The following is a 20,935-nucleotide window of genomic DNA, read 5'->3' on the forward strand; positions in this document are numbered from 1 at the left end:
TACTAGTACATTTGTAGGCCAATACATCACTAGGCCTCAGTTCTCATTACAAAACGTACACATATATCCACACTGGAGATACTGATCTTGTTCTTGCTTTGTTATTTTTGATTTACATTTAAACAAACATTATTTCCCCTCTACTTTTACACTGCCTTTCACCATAGCATCATAGGGATGACTCAGGTATTGCTGCAATACAGTAGTATGAATAAGTTTCAACAGGACAGAAAAAGAAGCCTTTTCTCCCCCAGACAAGAAGTCATATGAATCCATTGTAAAGGAAACTCACAAGCCACTACAGAAAGTCCACCAAATTTGGTGAGCCTAGGGAAAATACTAACTTCATGTGTGATGTTGGATCCTTGGAGCCAGGTCCTTACGCAAAAACCAGTATTTGACCAAATTTCCCTCAAGTCAAAATATCAAATTGCTAAAGCTAAACAATTTGGACAGCGTAAGACTTTTCAGTGGCTTGCTTAGCAGGCCCAGATTTCTTAAAGTGGGCTCCCTTTCTACAGCTTATTCTAAGCCATCCTAATTTTCTAGATCTACTGCCAAAGATGCACATCAACACATCACCACCACGCCTTGGGTGAGTAAAGGTCCAGGAGCAATGCCAAACGTTGCAACCACCAGCAACCAGTTGGTGAAATACCCCAGCACAAAAAGTACTGCCTCTGTTACATCTTCCTGGAACTGTGAAAAGGATTCTTTAAAATAATTAAAATACATTTTAAATAGATAGCAAAAAGTATTTATTTATTTAAATCCAACATCATTATTATTTGAAAATAAACTTAATTGTGAAACAGTTGAACTGTTAGAGAGAATCCTCCCTATCTTCTTTGCTCACAGAAAACTGCTGCCATCTTGCTGGTAAAGTTCACAGAGTTGAAAATGAAAGATTTTAGCAACAACTGAGAAAAAAAAGTTATTGAACACAGCCATCATAAAGCCATGCAAAGGAGTGATTGCTACCAATAGTTTCCTTTCTGAAAGGAATCTTCTGGCTTTACTCATACAGCAGCAAAGTTTGAAAGGACATTAGTAGTAATGAACGTGAACTGATGCATAGAAAATAGAACTTGCTTAGAAGGAACCAAGTATGGTGTTATCTCCTGCTTAATTAAAAAAAAAAAAAAAACACCTCTAAGACTGGGTGATAGACATCATTACTTTGCAAGCATGGCACGTGAGATAGTGATACCAGTTACCATTTTCCCAGAGCAGTGCCAACTTACTGGCAGCATACCACATTGTTGGCATACAGATGGATGTACTTCCTTCTTTTTTGTGAAACCCACATCAGTGTAATGAACTAGATGATAGCAAAGAGAAGAAAAAAACTGATAAGAATTCAGGTATGGAAAGCAGCATTGGCAAAGCACTGAGCTCCCTATTACTGAATAAATACTTTGGTATTTGCAAGTACCAGTAATTTGGACTTGTAAACCTCTCATTATCATCTCAGTCATCTTGGCTTTAAGGACAGAATTTCCTGCAATTTTTTTTTATTATTATTATTTTTTAATCTTCCAGCTGAAGTGGCCATTTTTCTTTTATTCTTCATCAAAGGTCATTTGCAAAGCTCATGGTTGATTCTGTTCCCTCTATACTTGGTTGTTGATATCAAAAACAAAAAGCACTTTCACCCAGATAAAATCACTAGATGAAGTGAGTTTACTGAACTTAATACAATTATATACATCAATGTGTGCATCTGTAATAATTTTTAGCAGGCTCATGCATTATTATTTTATATTTTAATGGTAGCTATTATACCATATATTATTAAATACAAGAGAAAACAAGTTCTTAGAATGACCTGTGTTGTTTTTTTTTAAACAGACGTTTATCTAAAACATGTATGAAAATCTTCACACACACACACACACACACACACACACACACACACACACTTCCTTGTGTGTTTTGGATATATGGGAATAAATCTGTAGCAGCAGCTACACACTGACTATTATAACATTGCAGAAGTCAATGGAACTGCTATTAAGGGTTTTGTCGCCATCGTGCACATATAGGAAGATTAATAAATGAAGATAAGATTATGGCCAAAGGCCAGGTTTTTGAGCAATTTTCCAAGCCCATTAAAGTGCAGGATTCAAAACTCAACTTCTGAATCCTCGCCTTCAAAACCCACTTAGCAGGCAGTAGTGCAGAAAAAAAGACCAGCAAAATGGATGCAGCCAGATGATTTTTATCATAGAATTGTCAGAAAAATAATCCTATATATTATATGTTAATCACTCTGGAATAGTAATCACTCAAAAAAATTAGACTCAATGCAGTGATGGCCAGAATTATAAATTCACTGAAGGTTCAACTTCTGCCTAAAAGATTGCTACTGAGAAAATAGAGGACATCATGCGCAGTTCCATTCTACCATTTTCAGTAATTGTTTGCCATATGCACGCGTCTTTCGGTGTCTAGTCTGCTTCTGTCACAAGCGGAGCTCTTTGAGCAAAGGAAGGCCTTGTTTCATCGTCACTTTGATTTCTGAATCAGAGACCTCTTACTGCTAAGATCTGCATGTAAATTTGGAACAGACTTTTGTGAGGTTGAAACATAGCTCCCTTTATCTCCATAAGTGCCTTCTCATTCACTGCAACACTAGGGACAGTCTTACGAACTAATGATTTTCCTATGACCAATACCAAAACCAGCATTAATCCTACCACACAGTACTGAATAAAACACATGATTTTCTTTTTTAATAAGTTAACATGAATGTTCATTTTGTACAGATTCATGTTGCCAGGATATTTATTAGTCCGTTATCAAAACATCTGTATATCTCCAGATGGGAATTGTCCGAATATACTTTAAGAGAGGTCAGATGACTGAGGTGGTGAACAATTTTTAAATCGTTTCTTTCGTTCCACTGCAGTTTTCAAAGCCCGAAGAATCAAATGTTTGTTATTCAGGATGTTGTAGTTGCAGAGGTTCAACAGCTTGTTGAAATTCCCTTCAGTATATGTAAGCTGTCCGGTGCCATAGGGAGCAAAAATACTGGACACATCTACTCTTCCCTGCTCCATGTCTGCTGGACTGCGCTCCACATCTGCAATAAGCAGATAGAAAAGTTCAGCACAGCAAGGCCACTGCGATGCAAAACTCCTAGCAGGCAATGCAAAATACAGAGTGACAGCCCCAGGAAACTGGATTCTTTCAGGAAAACGGATAAAGATTTAATTGCTATAAGTATACTGCCTCTGCAGCAGTAATAAAATCCAGTACTTTGCTAATAGGTCTCAGTGCAGCAAATCCACAACTAATTGTAAGAACCACTGTGTCATGCAAAATACATCCTCTTAAGATTACAGTTTTCCATGAGAATATTTCACTTTTGTAAATGTATAATTTTGTCTTTTTAGCTTTTCCATTGGGTACACAGATGACAGCTCCTTATCAACTATCTGATGGAAAATGACACCAGAGTGCCTTTGGAAGGGGAATTTTTCCTAAGGCAGTTGAGATATACTGCACTCTGAACAGATGCAACAGAATGAAGGATGAAGTTAATGAGGTTTCTCCAATAAGTCAGTTAATTAATTTTGTCCATTATTTTGAGGAAAGTTTACTCTTTTACTAAATTGGAAGTAATAAAATTAGAGATGATGCACATAAAAGTATCACCAAACTGAAAGTGAATTCGACAAGTGATTTTTCTAGTGAAACAGATAAATCACTACCTATTCTACTCCTGAACAAAATAAAATAACCTCGCAGCTTTTCAGAACTGATAGATATCAGATTAGCTTGCTACCCTGGAAAATCCTTCACTTCATTGTTTTCCATACTTTCTATTCTCAATTCTTTTTTTCATTTAAACCAAATAATTCGAGGATTTTTATCATGTTAACTGTGCACACCATTAGTATCTCGTTATCATCATCATATTGTTAAGAGAGAATGTCAGCTATAAGTGGATATAACTTTATTAGCTGCCTCCTGTTCTTGGACTATCAAAGGAAAGCAGCCAGTTCTGGATAGCAAAAAATGAGTTTTGCCTCAAAGTACGGTTGTTAATGCTACTAATTCTGAAGCTCATCTGTTCAGTCTGATTATTTAACCAAAATTATATCCATCACAGTAGGACTGTAAATATGGTGACTGAGCCAAGTGAAAACATTCCAGCCTCTTGTTTTAGAAAATTGATTAATTCAATGGATAATTTGGATTAAAAAATTAAATTGAAAAAAAAGGAACCACGTTATATCCAAGACCAAGATCAATTATTGAGTAACGCTTAAACTTACTTGGTGCCTTGTATCTTCGGAAGGTATCACACACAAGTGGGAAATATACCAAGATGGGTGCCTCTAAGCTGTCCTCAAACACATAGCACTCTTTTAGGTGCTCCCGATCCTCACGGCTCAGCTCTGTGCAGGGGAATGGGATCCCTTGCTCTAAACAGTACTCTGAGAATAGGTCCAGTGGCTGGATCGACAAAGAGAAAATTAAAATTTATATAATACCGTTTTCTGAAGAAGAAAAAAAAAAAATGTGAAATTCATCTGCTGGAGTCATACAGATAAAGAATCACTGTTTCAAAACATCACCAGAGTCTGTGATCCTCCGCTGTAATTTAAATGCAAAATGACATCCACTTTCCTCTCTGGCCTCAAAAACGGTGGGCAGCTGGTATTGATGAAGAAAGCTGTATCTACCAGCTTAAGGTAGTCACCCATTGCATTCAGTTGGTTGGGAGAAGAATCAAGCACTGTATCTGAAAGTCAAAAACTTACACTAGCAATTAATTATGGAAGGAGCAAGCCCATTTCTTTCTAAATCAACATAACAAAGAAAGGACAGAGACCCATGCTTATTTTAGGCTTTGCTATCATTTTAGCCTCTATGGATCAGGCTTGAGATCAGTGAGAGGTAGAAGTTTTGAGACTCAACTTCATCCAAAAGGATATACTAGACTGTTCTTTCAAGTGGTGTAAATGCATGGCTACTTAGTTCAGCTTCAGTGATAGTTACTAGTGATTATTTCCTAGGAATCGAAGCAAGCCCTGGTGTGGCTTCTCCAAGGCAGAAATGAGACTAGAGTTAAACAACCTGGGGCTCAGCAAACCAAGAGCTTCGTAGTCTGTGCACTTACTTAACTGGTTATAACAGTATTTATCAGAATCTGTCTTTATGCCATATTTTATCAAATTTGTCCTCGTCAGTTATCAGCACTCAAATGACCTTCAAAAATGCATCTAAAACCAGGTGCCTTTACCTTTCCACATGCAGAAGCTTTCATTCTCTAAATATTTGCTATGTAGCTGCAAGCCCTTGATGAAATTATGATAGTATGAAACCGCTGGCCGTCCGGTCATCATTTCTCGAAGAGCATTGGAAAGATAACCCTTGGGAAGGGATAAGCGAGTTGTCTGCTCATGAGATCTTGTGGGCAGAGCAGGGTGCTCCTCTGCAGAGAAAATAGTAAGATGGTCTATGTCTGCATCAGTCTTTATGATACCAGTAATAACAAAGAATGAATTTGAATTTTTGATTGTCTAAGATCAAGAGTTTATCTGAGTACTTTAACAAATGGCAGTGAAAAGTAATAATTAACTCTCTGAGCTCAGTGAATCCCCAAAGCAGAACAAGCTCATAATCATCAGTAATGAATCTACAGAAGAGGATTATTTCAGCAACATGCAACTACGATTTAAATAAATTGATAGAAGAATCAGTGCCCAGCAATCTGTCAGAGATCAGTGAGCATGCAGAAAAAAGTAAGCTCAACCTGAGGAGACTGTCTGCTGGAACATGGAGAGTTCCTCTCAAGGGTGCACCCACAAAGCAACACATAGCAGCCTCAGTCAAGGTGCTGGACCCACCACTATGCCCTGCACAGTGGGCACAAACACCTTTCTGTAGTCTTCTGGGCCAGAGATGGGTTTCAGTGCCATAGCATCAATATGATCCCTGCATGGCTTCTCCCTCCCCAAAAGGCTTGTGGTAGCCCTCTCACAACTAGCAGAACTTGCCAGGGATGCTGAACAGTGAGCAGACCAATGTTTTTCCCTGTTGTCCAGCACAACATTTTCTTTCCTGCTTTTCCTTCTCTCACAAAGGCTTGGTGTTCCCTAAGAAATAGGCCATAAATCTTAACCCATTCAAAATATCAATCTTCACATTTCAGAGAGATGTGAAGACAACTTGAGCAGATACAAGTAAAAAGTAATCCAGATAACTAACCAATGTCATGCTCAGTGCCTCGGGTCCATCTGTGCCAGAAGTCCTCTGAATGACCCGAGAGGTAGATGACATCCATAAAACTCTGGGAAAATATATTACTCCACGTGCCTTGAAAGTTTCCAGAAAAATAAAAAGTCATAGTTAATATTATTTTGAACATTTACAGCAAAGTTGTGGAGATCTACTTGGATTCAAATTTTGTGGCAGCTTAGATGAGCACTGCTTTACTTACAAAATACGATGGATTGAAATATAACTACAAAATTATTAGACTACTTTCAAAACTCATGTTACTTTTAAAACCACAATCTGACTTTTATATACTTCAGGTGATCAGTTCTGTTTTGCTCCATCACGTTCTGGTTTGTTCTAACCTACTAATACAAGAGCAAATTAATTGTATTCAATCTTAGAAGTTTGCTTCTTCTTTTGCTACTTTTGTCTTGTTTGCTTGAAGTTTAAATACATGATCTGGTACTAGCATTGCTCCAATTGCAGACCAATAATTATTAAACGCTTATTATTCCCTGCAGACAACTATAATTTTTGTAAAGTTAACATTTTTTCCAAGATGGTAAATCACCTTCCAAGAAGCAGATCCGGGATTCTGGAATCTTCTTCATCAGGTGGCCCATGAAAAACTCACTACCAAAATCCTCTGAGCGAACAAAGGCCCCATATTTCAGGGCACCCACCTCATAAGGCGTGAACTCCACCCACTCTGCAAAGAAAGGAATTATTTAAAAGATCTATTAGCTTGGACTTGCAGTAAAAGCTTTTGGCATTTATCTGGACTTAAAAATAAACTCCTTAGATCTATAAAAAATGCATATAATAATCATTACCTTTAAAATCCAGCGTGCTAAATTTATCCCTGACATTGAGAGACAGGTAAATGGGCAGTGGATTCTGCCCCTGGTTCACTGCCAGTTGCTGATCAGAGAGTTTATGAGTATTTTCCTGTTTATTAAGAACAGAAATAATTGAAAAAAAATGAACATGATGTACTTAGTTTCGAAATATGGATTATCAATAAAACATCTATTAAATATCAGCAGATTTTGCTCCACATACTGGAACTCTCCAAAACCTTGCCGAAGTGTTACCACTGATGCTTCTGAGGTTTTGTTTTGCAATGGGAGTCGGAAGGGAAATATGGGAAATTTCTTTCTCTGTTCACTAGCTTGTGGCTTGATTTAAGGAACCATAAAGCTATTTAGCTTGGAGATGCTTAGGATAATGCTTAGGATAAAAGTCAACCAAGAGCCATTGAATACTGCTTTATTGTTTGCTGGCATGACTATTCCTGAATTTTGTTCTGTCAGAGTCATCTGTCTTCTACATGTTACTAGAATGGTTATTTGATCTGAAGTTAAAGGATGCAAATCAGTTTCATGACCACCTTGACTTTTTTACATGCCAGACGTTTCTGTCACATGCTTACATTTTAGGCTGATAATGTTTTCCTTCTAAAAATCCAAAGAAAGTGACCTCAGTTTTTGAGACCCTTTCTTCTTCAGGCATAACTGGTTCCAAAATTTTAGATATGAAAAATTAGAAATCCTCTGGAAAAAGGGATGGATATATGTAATACCTCATTGTGTAGCATAGAGTCAATGAAGAGTCCCCATAAATCTGTGAAAGAGAGCTTGTGCCCCTCCAGCTTTCTTTCACACAACTCCTTCTCATAGTATTTCAGATGATCTGTAGAGAAACAGTGCAATTTGCTCTTGATCACATATTTCCGGATATCATCAATTGGCCCTCTGAGATCCTTCTGTGACCAATTTGCATCTTCATATAATTTCGCCATGGTCCTGGTAAAAAGAATACTGAGATTCAGCACTGGTATCTGAAAATTCACAGATTCATGTTACACACATATTCTAGTTATCACTCTGCTAACATGAACAACAAAGAGAAGACTAGTTCTCCTTACCACGTTGTGGCAGATAAACCACTGATGTATGAGATGCAGTCCAAAACACCTAACTCCTGTAGAGCTAGAAGACTGCCAAACATTGACGTCATGGACCGCACTCCCCCCGCTGTGGTCATGACTGCCACCACTGGCACCTGCTTAGCACACAAAGGCATGGGGTCATTCATTAATGGATGAAAAATAGAGAAGTGATCTACTCACTAGGGAGTGTTTTACTCACTATTTAAGTCTGTGAGCACTTAAGACTTGGTTGACCAATATTCTCCCACACACAGCATCAAGAGATGGGTGTTCTGGGAGCACCAAAAATTTTTGGATATAGGTGTTCTCTGGTTTATACACTTTAGTCTAAAAGATGTGGAGAAATTATATAGATAGGTGTGCAAGTATATCACATTCTCTTCATTCAAAGGGGGCAGAATAATTCAAGTTCACAAGCTGTTGTCCCACACACCTCATCCTCCTGCAGGTCTTCATCGAGCTGAAGAATATTTTTTAGAGCAGCAGCAACAACCTTCTTCCTTTTACAGATGAAATCTTTTTCCTCTGCACATAGCTCGAACCCCAAACGCAAATCTAAATTCTTGCTACTAGAGCACAAGACAAGAACAAATGTTTGATGTTGGGTTTTATTATTTTGCTTGGCTTTTTGTTGCTTTTTTTTTTTTCTTCCCAAAGAGGCTATTTTGTCCCTTCTGTGACTTTTAATTCATATTCAGTAAAAGCTCCAATTTATCATCTCGGTTTGCTTGCAGTGTAGCAAACTCATCAGGAGGGGGTAATGTTGCCCTTAGAAAAACCTCTATGACTCAGTCCGTAAATTACTTGCTGTCCCCTTGCTTTTATGCCGGAGTGGTAAATGCATAATGATGCTAGAAACATGTAAAAACATATATAAACATATATAAAACGTATATATAAAAATGTGTGTATTATAAAGATTACAAAACAGAGTCATTCTTAAACATCAACATTAGCAAGGAAAAAGATCAGGAAAAATATTGCGACTTGTTATATTTCCTGACTGTGCACCATTTATTCCATCCTGGGCTCTTGCCAACCAATTCAAAACATACATGATTAACCCTTCCCTATATTTCAGTCTTTTTTAGTCAATCACAATTTTTATTTCTGGTTTTGAAATAATGAGCTAGTTTAAACAGTAGCTTCCTTTCATCAAATAACATACTATGTAAAGATTGTTCTAAGTAATCATTCAGAAGAAGCAAGATTTACCCATCTTCTTCCTTCACAGACACTTCATAAGATGCACCCTGAGAATGAAGAATGACAAGAGCACACATTTTAAACAACTGAACGTTTGCAATGTCAATTTTTTTTTTTTTACAGCAATAACATTTGTTCAGACATATCATCTACTAATAAATCATTAATCTATTTATCAGGCCTTATGCACACAAACATTGCTAGATCCTGCTTTTAATATATACCTGAAGCAGTGTTAGTTTTTCTTTGAATACCAGTTATACTTTCAAGTGTATGCAGAGCAATGCATGAATATACTCAGCTAGTACTTCTTCAATAACAAAATTAATAATGGACCCAGTATCATGTAGGCACAGCTTACCCTTTGTTGAAATAATTCCAAATACTGTCAGAGGTTACTCACTCTCACTACTGTCATTTTCTTTCCCAGGTCCAGAGAATTCAGAGGCACAGATAGAGGACCATTTATATCTTTTTCCCTCCTATTTGCATCATGCTGAATTAAAATAGAAGAAGAAAAATGTTATAAAAGGAAAATTCTTTACAAACCATAGGTATAAATCTACCAGAAAAGGGTTAATTCGACATGCTTCTCCTCAAGTTACTTTAGCTGTTAATACTGTCCATAAACAAAAACATACACTACAGTATAAACATTCCTTTGGCAACATCACATCCAGGTTGGGTTGGCTGTACTTGATATAGTGGAACATGGTAGAATCACTGCCTCTCTGGCTGCAGGAAGGACCCATGGAAATGTTCTGGGTTTCTTCATAGGATCCCTTCATTGCGAAGGTGAAATCTCTCCCTGTGAACAAGGAGTACAGAGTAATGATAACTACATCTGTCCCCAAAAAAATAACAAATAAAAGCAACTTGAGTAACATTCCAGCCCTATTGCAGTCAGCTTTCCTTCACACAGCACTCCCCCTCAACACCCAGTTAGCACAAACAAAGGCCAAACTGAATAAACGCCAGAAGGCCAATGTAGTATTGCAGCTTCTCCCTCCTATGCAGGAGACAGCTCATGTTAGACCAATTGATGCCACTGGTAGTCTTCACATCTTCAGAGTTCCCACCACCACAGTCTTTTCACTCCCATTGGTCGTGTCTCCCTTTTCTTTCTGTCCTCATCACAGGTTTTTCTGTACCATCATATTACAGACGTGTTTCTCAGTTTTTCTCAGCCACCTCCAGTTTCCCTGAAGCTATGCAGTCATGCAGTCTGCAGAGGATTCTCACCACTAAGAAGTGGATAATTCAGGATAAAACTCAATCCTCTACCAGGACAGATGCAAATAGAGGAGACTGAAAGCCACCAAATATGCTCTACATTTGTCTGCATCTTTCATGGCACAAAAAGCATTGACAGACCATTTAAATCAATAACCTCACTTGTGTAAGGACTCCTCATCTTTGTGTTATTCACTTGCACTTCCACACAGGAAACTTCTCGAGACTGGAAGAGACAAGCAATAAAATCATTGGCCACAGAAACAGCCCAGGATCCTCACTGAGGATCTATGAGTCTCATGGCTACACCATGCTTGGCCATGATGTCCTGTGAATAAGCAGGTGGTTTGTATATACCATGGAAGCAATTCTATGGTGAATAAAGCTGAAGATCTGTTCCATAAAAAGTATTAAAAATCATTAAATCTCCAACAATTAATACAAGGAATTTTTCAACCATCTAGACCGCGCTTTAACTTTCCCCAACAAAAGAACGAGTGGCAAGATGCCTATGAGCTCTGCAGAACAATTGATCAAAAGGGTTTGTTCTTTACAACAAGTTGAAGCTGCAACTTCCCAAGGGTGCTGCACTGGACAAAGTAGTAGCATAGAGACATCAGACAGTACTTTGGAAATGGTGTGAGAAGAGCCTCCAGCTTCAAGATTGGCATCCAGTAACAAATTTTGCAGTGGCACTGGATTCACTCACTTCTCCTTATGTTTGTTGCTATTTCATCAGTGAGCATCTCACTGGTTGAGTGATCTATCTCTCTCCCAACACAGAATGCACTACAAATATTACCAAGTTCAAAGTTCCACAGTCTTACTTCTGTCTTATTTGAAAAACAATAAATGCTATGCCTAGAGGCATGGTTCTTCCAACCACAACCTTCAGTTCTGCTCTACTTAAGAATAAAAAAAATGAAATGCTTACCACTAGCACACCATTAGTGGCTATTTTTTCAGATACACCTGGACTGAAAAGAAAAAGGAAAAGGTTTATCACGCACATACCTACTGTCAAATAATCTTTCAGATGCAAACAGTTTGCTTAATTTTTAATGACTCTGAGCTGAGTTCTAGATGCCAAGTGCCACCAGCTGCTGTGTCACAGTCCCATGGCTCTGAATGACTTTCTGTCTTTCTATCTTTCTTACCTCTCTGGTCAGCATCATCTCTCCTAAAACTGTTACAAAATTAACACCCATCCTCAGCTGTTAATAGTTACCGTGACTGTCACTACAGGAGGAATTCCACCAGATTCAGGACGGAAAGGGAACCACTGGGAAGAGGACAAGATGGGGTGTCATAGCATAGGTGCAGGGAGCCACTTCCCAAATACTGCATTATCACTCTGAGACATCAAGTATTCCAATAACAAATTTTGTAACATTCAGACTTTACTCACATGTTATCCAGTAGAAATTCCACTTCCAGTTCTTCCCGATTCTGAAAACAAGAGGTTTGGTGGTTTTTTTTTTTTGTTGTTGTTGTTTGTTTGTTTGTTTTTCTTTTTTTTTTTTTTAAGGAACAAAATAAGCTTTTTTCTTAAATTTTATTTTGATGGAGCTACAGTGCTTTTGCATAATCCTCTCCCATAATATTTGCTATTCTCACCACTTTTGCATCATAAAGTAGGTGAGTGGAGCCTTCTTTTGCCACTTTTTTGTTTCATGTCTCTCCACCATTCTAGTGCTTGCAAACTAGCTGTCTTCCCAAGCAGAAGAATGAAATAAGTGTCATGAAGTAGAAGGTAATGGCCCTGCTGTTCACTATTTAGTGGTATGAGACACAAGTCAGTTAGTGCAGAGAAAAGGAGGGATAACAAGTGAATGATGTAGAACACATTTGACAATAAATCAAAGTAAGTAAGTTGATCATATCTACATTAAAACAGAAGAATTTGCAGAGCATAATTAAACTTAAAAGTGAGAAGTCTGACATAGAACATGAAAATTGCTGGCATAGAAAGACTGAGGTTGTGAAATGGGATGAGGGAAACAGGGGAAAGAATGTGAGGGCAGGGAACAATAAGAGAAGAAAAGTATTGCGTCAACATACAAGAGGGGCTGAGTAACAGTATTCCTTAACTGAGGCAATTTGCTGGATCAGTCACCCACATATATGGAGGAGCAGCCAATCCAAGAAATGTCACCCAGGAAACATATACCAGATATCTTCAGCATCACTCTCAGGGAGGAAAATATCAATCAGTGGAAGATATAAATCTCTATCTGACAATATCCATGTGGTAAAATTTCACATTCACACTCAGAAGAGCTAACTTTTACTACTAAACATCCTCTCTGTCTGGCTGCACAGCCTATTTTAATTTTGTGAAGAGACTGAAAACCATGACAACTCTAGCAATGCAGCTACCAAAGTAAAACCACCTCTATAGTGAAAGCAAATGTGAGCGTTTGTTTGTTTTTTTTTCTTTTAATTTACAACTTCATTTCAGTAAGTGAGAAAAATCTGGTGACTTGGATCTGCAGCACAAAAGTCAGCAGTATGTTGTTTTTACTTGTATCTCACAAATCTTCCAACTTGTGAAAAACAGAAGTTGCAACAGCATTCAACAGAAGGCAGAGAGAGAATTTTAGGAAGCAGTCATGTTTTTCAAATAAAAGTCTACATCAAGTGTTGGATTGTGACCAGACTGTGCAATTCAAGTTTGTGGATGATCTTTTCCAACCTTATCCAAAAAACAGCAGGAACCACATTCAGGAGAACCTTTGTTACAACATATGCCTAATTGTGCCTTTCTTATGTTTCCATTCTTCTTACAGTGCTGTAAGCATACACACTAATCGTATTTCTACTAAATCTCAGTCACATTTTTGCGGGTGAGAAACCTGAAGCCCAGCAATGGAAAGACTTGTTAAACTGCACAGTGAGCAAGAGGTGCAAGCAGGAAGTAGCCCTTTGTTCTGACATTACCCATCTGCCCTCAGCCCTCTACTTGAGATAGCTTTGGTAAATGAAATGAATCATAATGGACAGAGGTGGCAGTGCTACCTACTATTAAGGCTGCACAGCACGTTTCATTACTATGTCATTAAAAAAAAAAAAAGTCCTAAGTGCTCTGAAAGTCCATGCTTAGACCACAGTCTGTGATGCTTCAAGGGTACCTGCATGGTTCAAATAAATACAGTTTGGTCACAACATTCCTGAGACACAGCTCACTGGGCCCTATCTCCCTAACTGCCATTTGCTAAGCCATTGGGCTAAGCTATTACTGCACACACCTCAGAGCTAACTCACAGCTTAGAATCATAGAGTCAGCAAGGCTGGAAAAGACCTCCAAGATCTTCCAGTCCAACTATCCACCTACCACCAGTATTTCCACACTAAATCACGTTCCTTCTTACAACATCTAAAAGTTTATTGAATACCTCCAAGGAGAGTGACTCACCACCTTCCTGGGCAGCCCATTCCAGTTCCTGACCACCCTTTCAGAGAAGAAATTCTTCCTACCATCCAATGTGAATCTCCCCTGGCACAACTCGAGGCCATTCCCTCTAGTCCTATTGCTATACGGGAGAGAGGCTGACTCACTTCACCACAAACATCAAGCAGATTTGCAGAAAAATTTTTAATAAAGTGTTATCTTTTATCTCTGTTTTTTTTTTTTTCCCCTGCAAAATACGTGCTATAACGGTTGCCTTCCTTTCTGATGCAAGACAGAAACAGTTTTCAAATATCAAAAAATTCAGCATGGAAAAGCCATTCTGCATTTAATTGTAAATGCAATACAGGAGCGACTGCTTCTGGCTTCTACTAAACCTCAAGCGTTTAACTTTGTGCTTTAGCATAGGCCTTTTAAAATAGTTTTTATGTTCTATCATTAAACATCCAATTAAATAACTGTAATATAGGCACTACCTTAGGAGTAAATTCTGACAAAGATTATTATTTTAACTATCCACTTGATTTCATTCATCTTTTTATTTCTCACCTCTGGATTCAACTCAAAACTCAGGCGAACCTTCTCTCCAGGTTGGATTTTAGCTACATCAAAGCGAACAGTCAAAAGCTGATCATCAGGTGTGATGGTGTCCTCATCGCAGACTGTCAGCTCCAGCACATTCTGAGGGGAGCGGCAAAGAATGATGTAAATGTACTGTTCTGGGATAAGAGACCTCAAGAGGAAGGCATGAGTCTCCTGCAACTGTCCAGTTTACACTTCTTCAAAGCACAGGAAGGGCATGATTCTATTATAAGTCTGTACGTTAGATGCAAAGTTTGATTTCTCACAGCCCATTAGACTTCTGAAAATGCACTGGTTTAAACTTTAAAAAAAAAAAAAAAAAAAAAAAGACTTCAAGGTTGCTAGTAAGAAAATATTACCAAGACTTTGGAAAGCTTCTTAGACCTCTGATTCAACTGATGGTGACTGGTCTTTGAAAGATGATAGAGCAATCAGAGCAGTGGAAAATTCATACCAAAATCTGCACGCTTGCTGATAGTTAGGAAACAGTAATTGCTATGCGTTGTTGCTATGCGTTGCAAATTTCCCTTGTTCTCTTTGATGCTTTCGGTATCTCTCATTCACCACCCTACTCCTCAGCATAGCCTAGTTCAAGTCCCAGTGAAAGGGAAAGTCTTCTCATTTAATCTTTGTTTTGCATGTGCTGAGAGAGGGAAGCCACAAGATTTTGAACTGTTTTGATTTGTTTGCATTTCTCTGAAACCAAGAAGGATGGAGGAGGTCAAACTTCAGTACATTTATCTTACCTATTCAAGCCTACTAATAAATTCAAACCCGTAATTCACTATTCTCCTTTGATCAGATCAGTCTAACAGAGGCAAAAACTTTTCTTAGTCCCATTCTCTAAGGGCAGCATGACATATAATAGGAAGTGCTGTTAGAATAGTTGCTGACTTGTTTGTATGTTCCTCTTGACCAGTTCTGCTCTCACATTTCACAAATGGGCTCTGAGACCCATCTCCAGGCTGCATTCTGATTCCTGTTTTCTACAGGGAACATGGAAAAGGGATCCATTGGGTTGCACATGAGAGGGAGGAGGGGACGCTGTAGGAATAAAAGCCAAAATTTACTTTGATGACACGTAGCTGAGGACTGCACTGGGTAAGACCACAGTAGGTTGCTTTCCTGTGCAGCCTCCTGCTGGGAACTCACTTCAGCAGAAAAAGGCTGGACTAGATGATCCCCAGAAGCCTCTTCCAGCCCTTACAATTCTATGGGAGGTAAGAGGATGGGCAGAGGCCTGGGCAGATTGCGTAATGATAGCAGAGCTAAACAGAATTTGCATAGGACAGAGATCAGAGGACTGTGCAGGACAGCAGACAGGACAGGGCTGCAGATCCATGACCCTCCCCTGCCCAATACTCATAACCCCATGTTTGACGGTGATATTGGGCCACAGCCCATAAGCTGTTTTTAGAGAAATGAATCAAAGAATCATAGAATGGCCTGGGCTGAAAAGGACCTCGAAGGTCATCTCGTTTCAACCCCCCTACCATGGGCAGGGTTGCCAACCGCTAGACCAGCCTGCTCAGAGCCACATCCAGCCTAGCCTTGAATGCCTCCAGGGATGGGGCATCCACAACCTCTTTGGGCAACATGTTCCAGTGCATCACCGCTCTCTGTGTGAAAAACTTCCTCCTAATATCTAACCTAAATCTCCCGTCTCAGTTTAAAACCTTTCCCCCTTGTCCTATTACTATCCACCCTTGTAAACAGCCATTCCCCCTTCTGTTTATATGCTCTACAATGAGGCCTCCCCAGAGCCTTCTCTTCTCTAAGCTAAACTAGCCCAGTTCCCTCAACCTTTCTTCATAGGAGAAATGAAAACTCAAATAGATACAGAAGTGTTTTTAGGTAGGTGTTAGGTAGAAAAATAACATACATATAAAGCTTTCAGCTACTCCATGGCTAAAATGAAAATAAATGTTTCCAGAGAGTCAGGAACTTGGTGGCTGAGGTCTCTAACATCAGTACAACCTCCTCCTATATATTCCTGCAGTGTGCACCTGGTACCAGAGACACACAGAAGGTGAAAACATCCCTTGTAGAAAGTTTCAGCTCATGAGAACAGATATGGGTCTTACCTTCACTTCACTTTGTATCATGAAGTGAAAAGTTTCATTCCAGACAGGGTTCCTGCAGTTGGATACAGTTCTTGTACGGGCTTCCTGGTGCGAAGCTGTTGGCAGCCACAGCCTCACGTAGCAGTCAGTTTGGCTCACTGGGTTAACAGAAAGCTGTGTGACTATCACAGCAGTACTTCTTTTATTAATCGCTTTTGCCCAACCAGGTAGGAAAAAACCCAACCTCTGAGAATTTCTAAATACTTCACCAGACCCAAAAGTAAACATTCTGAGTTCATAGCTCTTTACGTAGATGTATGTAAATTTAAAAAAAAAAAAAAGCCTACTTCATACTACTAATACTACATGGGCAACAAACATCAAAATACAGAATTTGAACAGAAGTTGCTGGCTCTTCTAAATTTTTTTTACTTTTAAATATTTGCCAAGTTCCAATCAAGTGCATGTCGTACTTCACCTCCTGAAATTTCACTTTTCAAGAAAAAGAATAAAATTCTGGGGTCTTTTTTACCCAGGAGCATTAAGCTGACTGGCAGCAATTCCAGTGCTGAGATACAAACATGCCAGCAGTGGTACTTACACAGGTCTGCTTTGCGGAGATTCCTCATACCTATAATTTTTACAGTAAGCCAACACAACTGAGGTATTTCTGGCTGCAAAATAAAAGAAAAAAAAACATGTTAGCAAAGGACTCAGATGTGATTAACACAACTCATCTTATAGCAAAGCAAAGGAGAAGGCATCTAGAAAATTAGTAATTATACACTATTCTCATGAATATGTTTTCATTGTAATTATTTCCACTCAGAAATTGGTTCTTGTGAATAGACACCATAACCTGTTAGATTGCAGTTTATGCACCAGTTGTGAGTAAGGTTAAGTTTTGAGTTGGGTGAGGGAGGTATTATTTTTTGTTTGGATTTGTTGTCTGGGTTTTTGTTTGCATGGCTTTTGTTGTTGTTGTTTTAATATTAAAGGTTTTAAAGGTTAATTTTTAACACGGAGTAGTAAGAAAAAACAAAATTGTTTTCACTAAAAGCCATTACATATTTATCCCTATTATAATCCATCTACCTCCAAACGGTAGGGTTTGCTTCTCAGCTTTCAGGCCAAAAGAGCCCAAAAGATTACAGCACAGCAGTTTCCAACCTGTTGGCCTGGAGGCCATGGGATTCCGTTCTTCCTCAGGCAGGGATTACACCCATCAGCCACATAACATTACTGAGCAACAGGACAGATCCACTCCTTTATAAAATGTCCCACTCAGGATATCATTTTACTGGCCAATCTGGCTGCATAATTCATAACACTTTAATGTCTTTGGTTATACCAAATTACATAACTCTAAAAAAATACATAAAAAATAAAAGAGGAAGAGAAAGATTCCAAAAGTGGACATCCCAGCATGGGACTCCAGAGCTCTTCCAAGTAAGAGTAAGCTCTTCCTGGCAGAAGGAAGGCTGAAATCAGAGGCTTTGCGTAAGTACTCTTTCATTTCACATGAAGGTCCAGCTCACTACAAAGTGCCTCTTGTGTTTCAGTGCAAGGGTGATATGCTGTAAGGCAGAAGAGGCTGCAGGGTTTTTTTTGGCTCTTTGCGACATTGACAAAGATAGCTCATCATCCACAGGTAAGATCTGCATTGATTGAAATGAAACCACATTACTATGGCATAAAGTCATAAAATAAGAGCTGAAAGAAAAACAGAACTGAAGAAAGAGTAAGTGACAAAACCTATAAACAATTTAAAATAGTGGAAGGCTGCAAATATAAACTGAATTATAGACGTGATATGATGGGAGTGGAAAAATATTGTAAAATGGACCGTATGTCAGATTAGGCAATTAAACACAAAGGAGCAAGAGTAGAAGTTATAATTTCATATGAATATACAGAAGGAAAAAAAGCATAGATATTATTTACAATGCCCTAGCTTACTTAGGACTTTCAGAAAATAAATTACTATACAAATACATTCATATTGAAAAACAATAGGTTGACCTGATTGTTTCACCATGGAGAAGCACTGAGGTATAACAGTATACTGATATCCCATATCATAGGGCAGACACAGCAGCATCTTTGAAGGCTGCGTGACCCAAACGTTTTTTGTTTTCTCCCTTCCACACCCTAACACAGCTATGAACAACCCTATACTTGGTTACAGGATAAACAAGATAATCCCGAAGAACATCAAAAGTAAAATATAGAAGCAGTAACTCCATTATTTAAATTGAAAGTAGTAATTAAATCATCTTAGTATCATGATTTCTAATAAATTGTCTCCCGAGAATCTCCTTGGTATACCTCTTACTTTGATATGTGAGTCTCTTGACAGGAGCAGATTAACCATCTAAAAAACTGTGTCACCATCCTAGATGATGCTTAGAGCCCAGTGGTTTTCTCTCAGAACTGTGATTTGACCAAAACCTGCTGGTTTGGAAGAAACCCATCAATCTCAATAGAGATTTTGACAGCAATGTTTCTAAAGTGGAGATGGAAAAAGTGACAGGAGCAGGTGATCAGAATTTCAGAAAGCACAAATTTTCATCCTACATACAGATGACTGATTTTTAATTCTTAGCTTTAGGAATAGGAAGCACACAGAGCCCATATTTTAGGGAAAGCTTATTTGTGAGACAATTGGAGGACTAAGAAAATATTCAAACATAAAAGCCAATATTATTCCATAGTGCTGGCCAGTAATGAATTCACTGCTTTCCCAGATTGTAAAATCATCTGAGTTGGAAGAGACCTTTAAAGGCCATCTAGTTCTACTCCCCTGCAATGCACAGAGACACCTACAGCTAGAGCAGGGTGCTCAGAGCCTTGTCAACTTGGTCTAATTGTAGATCTAGCTTCATAATTCTACGTTGACTACAGAAAGGGAGCAGATGCAGGAAACTCTAATACTAAAAATATTATTTTTTTCCATTTAATATAATTTAAACCAGCCATTGCTCAGAAAAGTGGAATAACTTGTTACATGCCACATTCAAGCACATTCCAACAGCTTTTAATAATTCAATTTCATAAAAACTCGGGTTCCAAATTATTTTCAGAAGCAGATACTGAATAATATATTGCATCTGCTGATCCATCTCCATGAAGCAAAGGAAAAATTATATGAAGGCATCTTTGGGTTCTGTGAGGTATGATTAACATCATATACTGATGTAACCATAAAATCAAGACTAACATCCAGCTCTCCCAGTTCCTTGCCCAGAATCTAAACCACAAGTTCCTCATCTTCCTCACCTTCCCAACCGCCATGTCACTGCGCTCCCAGGGGAGCACAGTCGCAGAAGAAACAAATTTCCTTAACTAACCTCTAAAACATAACACCTTTCATAACAACAGCCAAGCTCAAGGAGAGATGGTGATAGATGCTGATGGAAGACTCTCTCTCAGTGTCACAGCTGCTATTTGTACCCTGCAGCCCCTTCCCTTGGAACCCAGATGCAGTCATTTACTCCATACCTCATCTTCAGCGCTGCATGGTCTTCCACGATTCCTCTTCCTGATCCCAATTTTCCTGTGTGGGTTTGCTTGGATGAACCGATCCTGGGGATGAGGAAATGAGAAGGACTATGATGAAAACCTCGTTTTTAGTTTCTACTGAGATCCACTAGAGTAGTAGCAGGAGGCCATCTCTCCTCCTTGAGATATACAGTACTACCTGTCCAGCGACATCTACTAGCTGCTCTGACTAATAATTCTGCCCACTACAAATGTATTTGGCACTTAAGGACCAAAATTCACCAAACGCTTTGCTTTTCAGGCATCTGAACTATGATAGCCAAACACATCATCCCATCCCATTGCTGATTTCCTCTTACCAGAGGTGAGTAGGCTGAGGATCCCATTATACCTCTACTTCATAAAAAGCAGAGGTGTGGTGGTCCAGCTGACAGCTGGCTCCAGGAACACACTATTCTCCAACCAGCAGAGTAGCAGGGAAGCAGAGCTGTATAAACTGACTCAGAGCTCCACCCCCCACTGATTTCAACAGCACAAATTATGCACTTGTTCTTTGCCAAATTAAGATTTCTTTTACTGCTGTAGTGAATTACGGAAAAGAAGGACACAGGTCAAACATTTATCTTGGGCTAATCCCAAAATAAAACAGCTCTGCATCACTGTGAATTTTGAAGAAGCACACACAAGAGGATATGGTGGGGCACTCACTGACTGAAGAACGCTTGAGAGAGCATTGCAACTATTCTCATCTAAGGA

The 20,935-nt window shown here is 38.8% G+C and overlaps 1 protein-coding gene across 2 annotated transcripts; it reads right to left on the reverse strand.

The window, feature by feature from the left end:
- Nucleotides 1–521: 521 nt before the first annotated feature.
- On the reverse strand, nt 522–20,669 carry LOC100543408 (cytosolic phospholipase A2 epsilon-like). 2 transcript variants are annotated; one of them, XM_031553384.2, is made up of 21 exons: nt 20,539–20,668; nt 20,180–20,263; nt 17,280–17,352; nt 16,700–16,836; nt 14,583–14,714; nt 12,033–12,073; nt 11,559–11,601; nt 10,787–10,850; nt 10,033–10,199; nt 9,795–9,887; nt 9,401–9,438; nt 8,619–8,754; nt 8,162–8,298; nt 7,817–8,039; nt 7,068–7,182; nt 6,806–6,943; nt 6,223–6,330; nt 5,255–5,446; nt 4,587–4,753; nt 4,284–4,464; nt 522–3,085 (listed from the first exon to the last, which is right to left on the reverse strand). In XM_031553384.2, exons 1-21 carry the CDS (start codon nt 20,563–20,565, stop codon nt 2,847–2,849), a joined length of 2,535 nt encoding a protein of 844 aa, XP_031409244.2. In that variant the 5' UTR covers nt 20,566–20,668; the 3' UTR covers nt 522–2,846. The 2 variants fall into 2 exon arrangements, with proteins under 2 accessions (XP_031409244.2, XP_085080957.1); XM_085224831.1 differs by lacking the exon at nt 522–3,085 and having other exon boundaries at nt 4,340–4,464; nt 4,557–4,753; nt 20,539–20,669.
- Between the last annotated feature and the right edge of the window lie 266 nt (nt 20,670–20,935).

This window comes from Meleagris gallopavo, chromosome 5, assembly GCF_905368555.1.
Source record: "Meleagris gallopavo chromosome 5, MGAL_WU_HG_1.1, whole genome shotgun sequence".
Taxonomy (NCBI): Eukaryota; Metazoa; Chordata; class Aves; order Galliformes; family Phasianidae; genus Meleagris; species Meleagris gallopavo.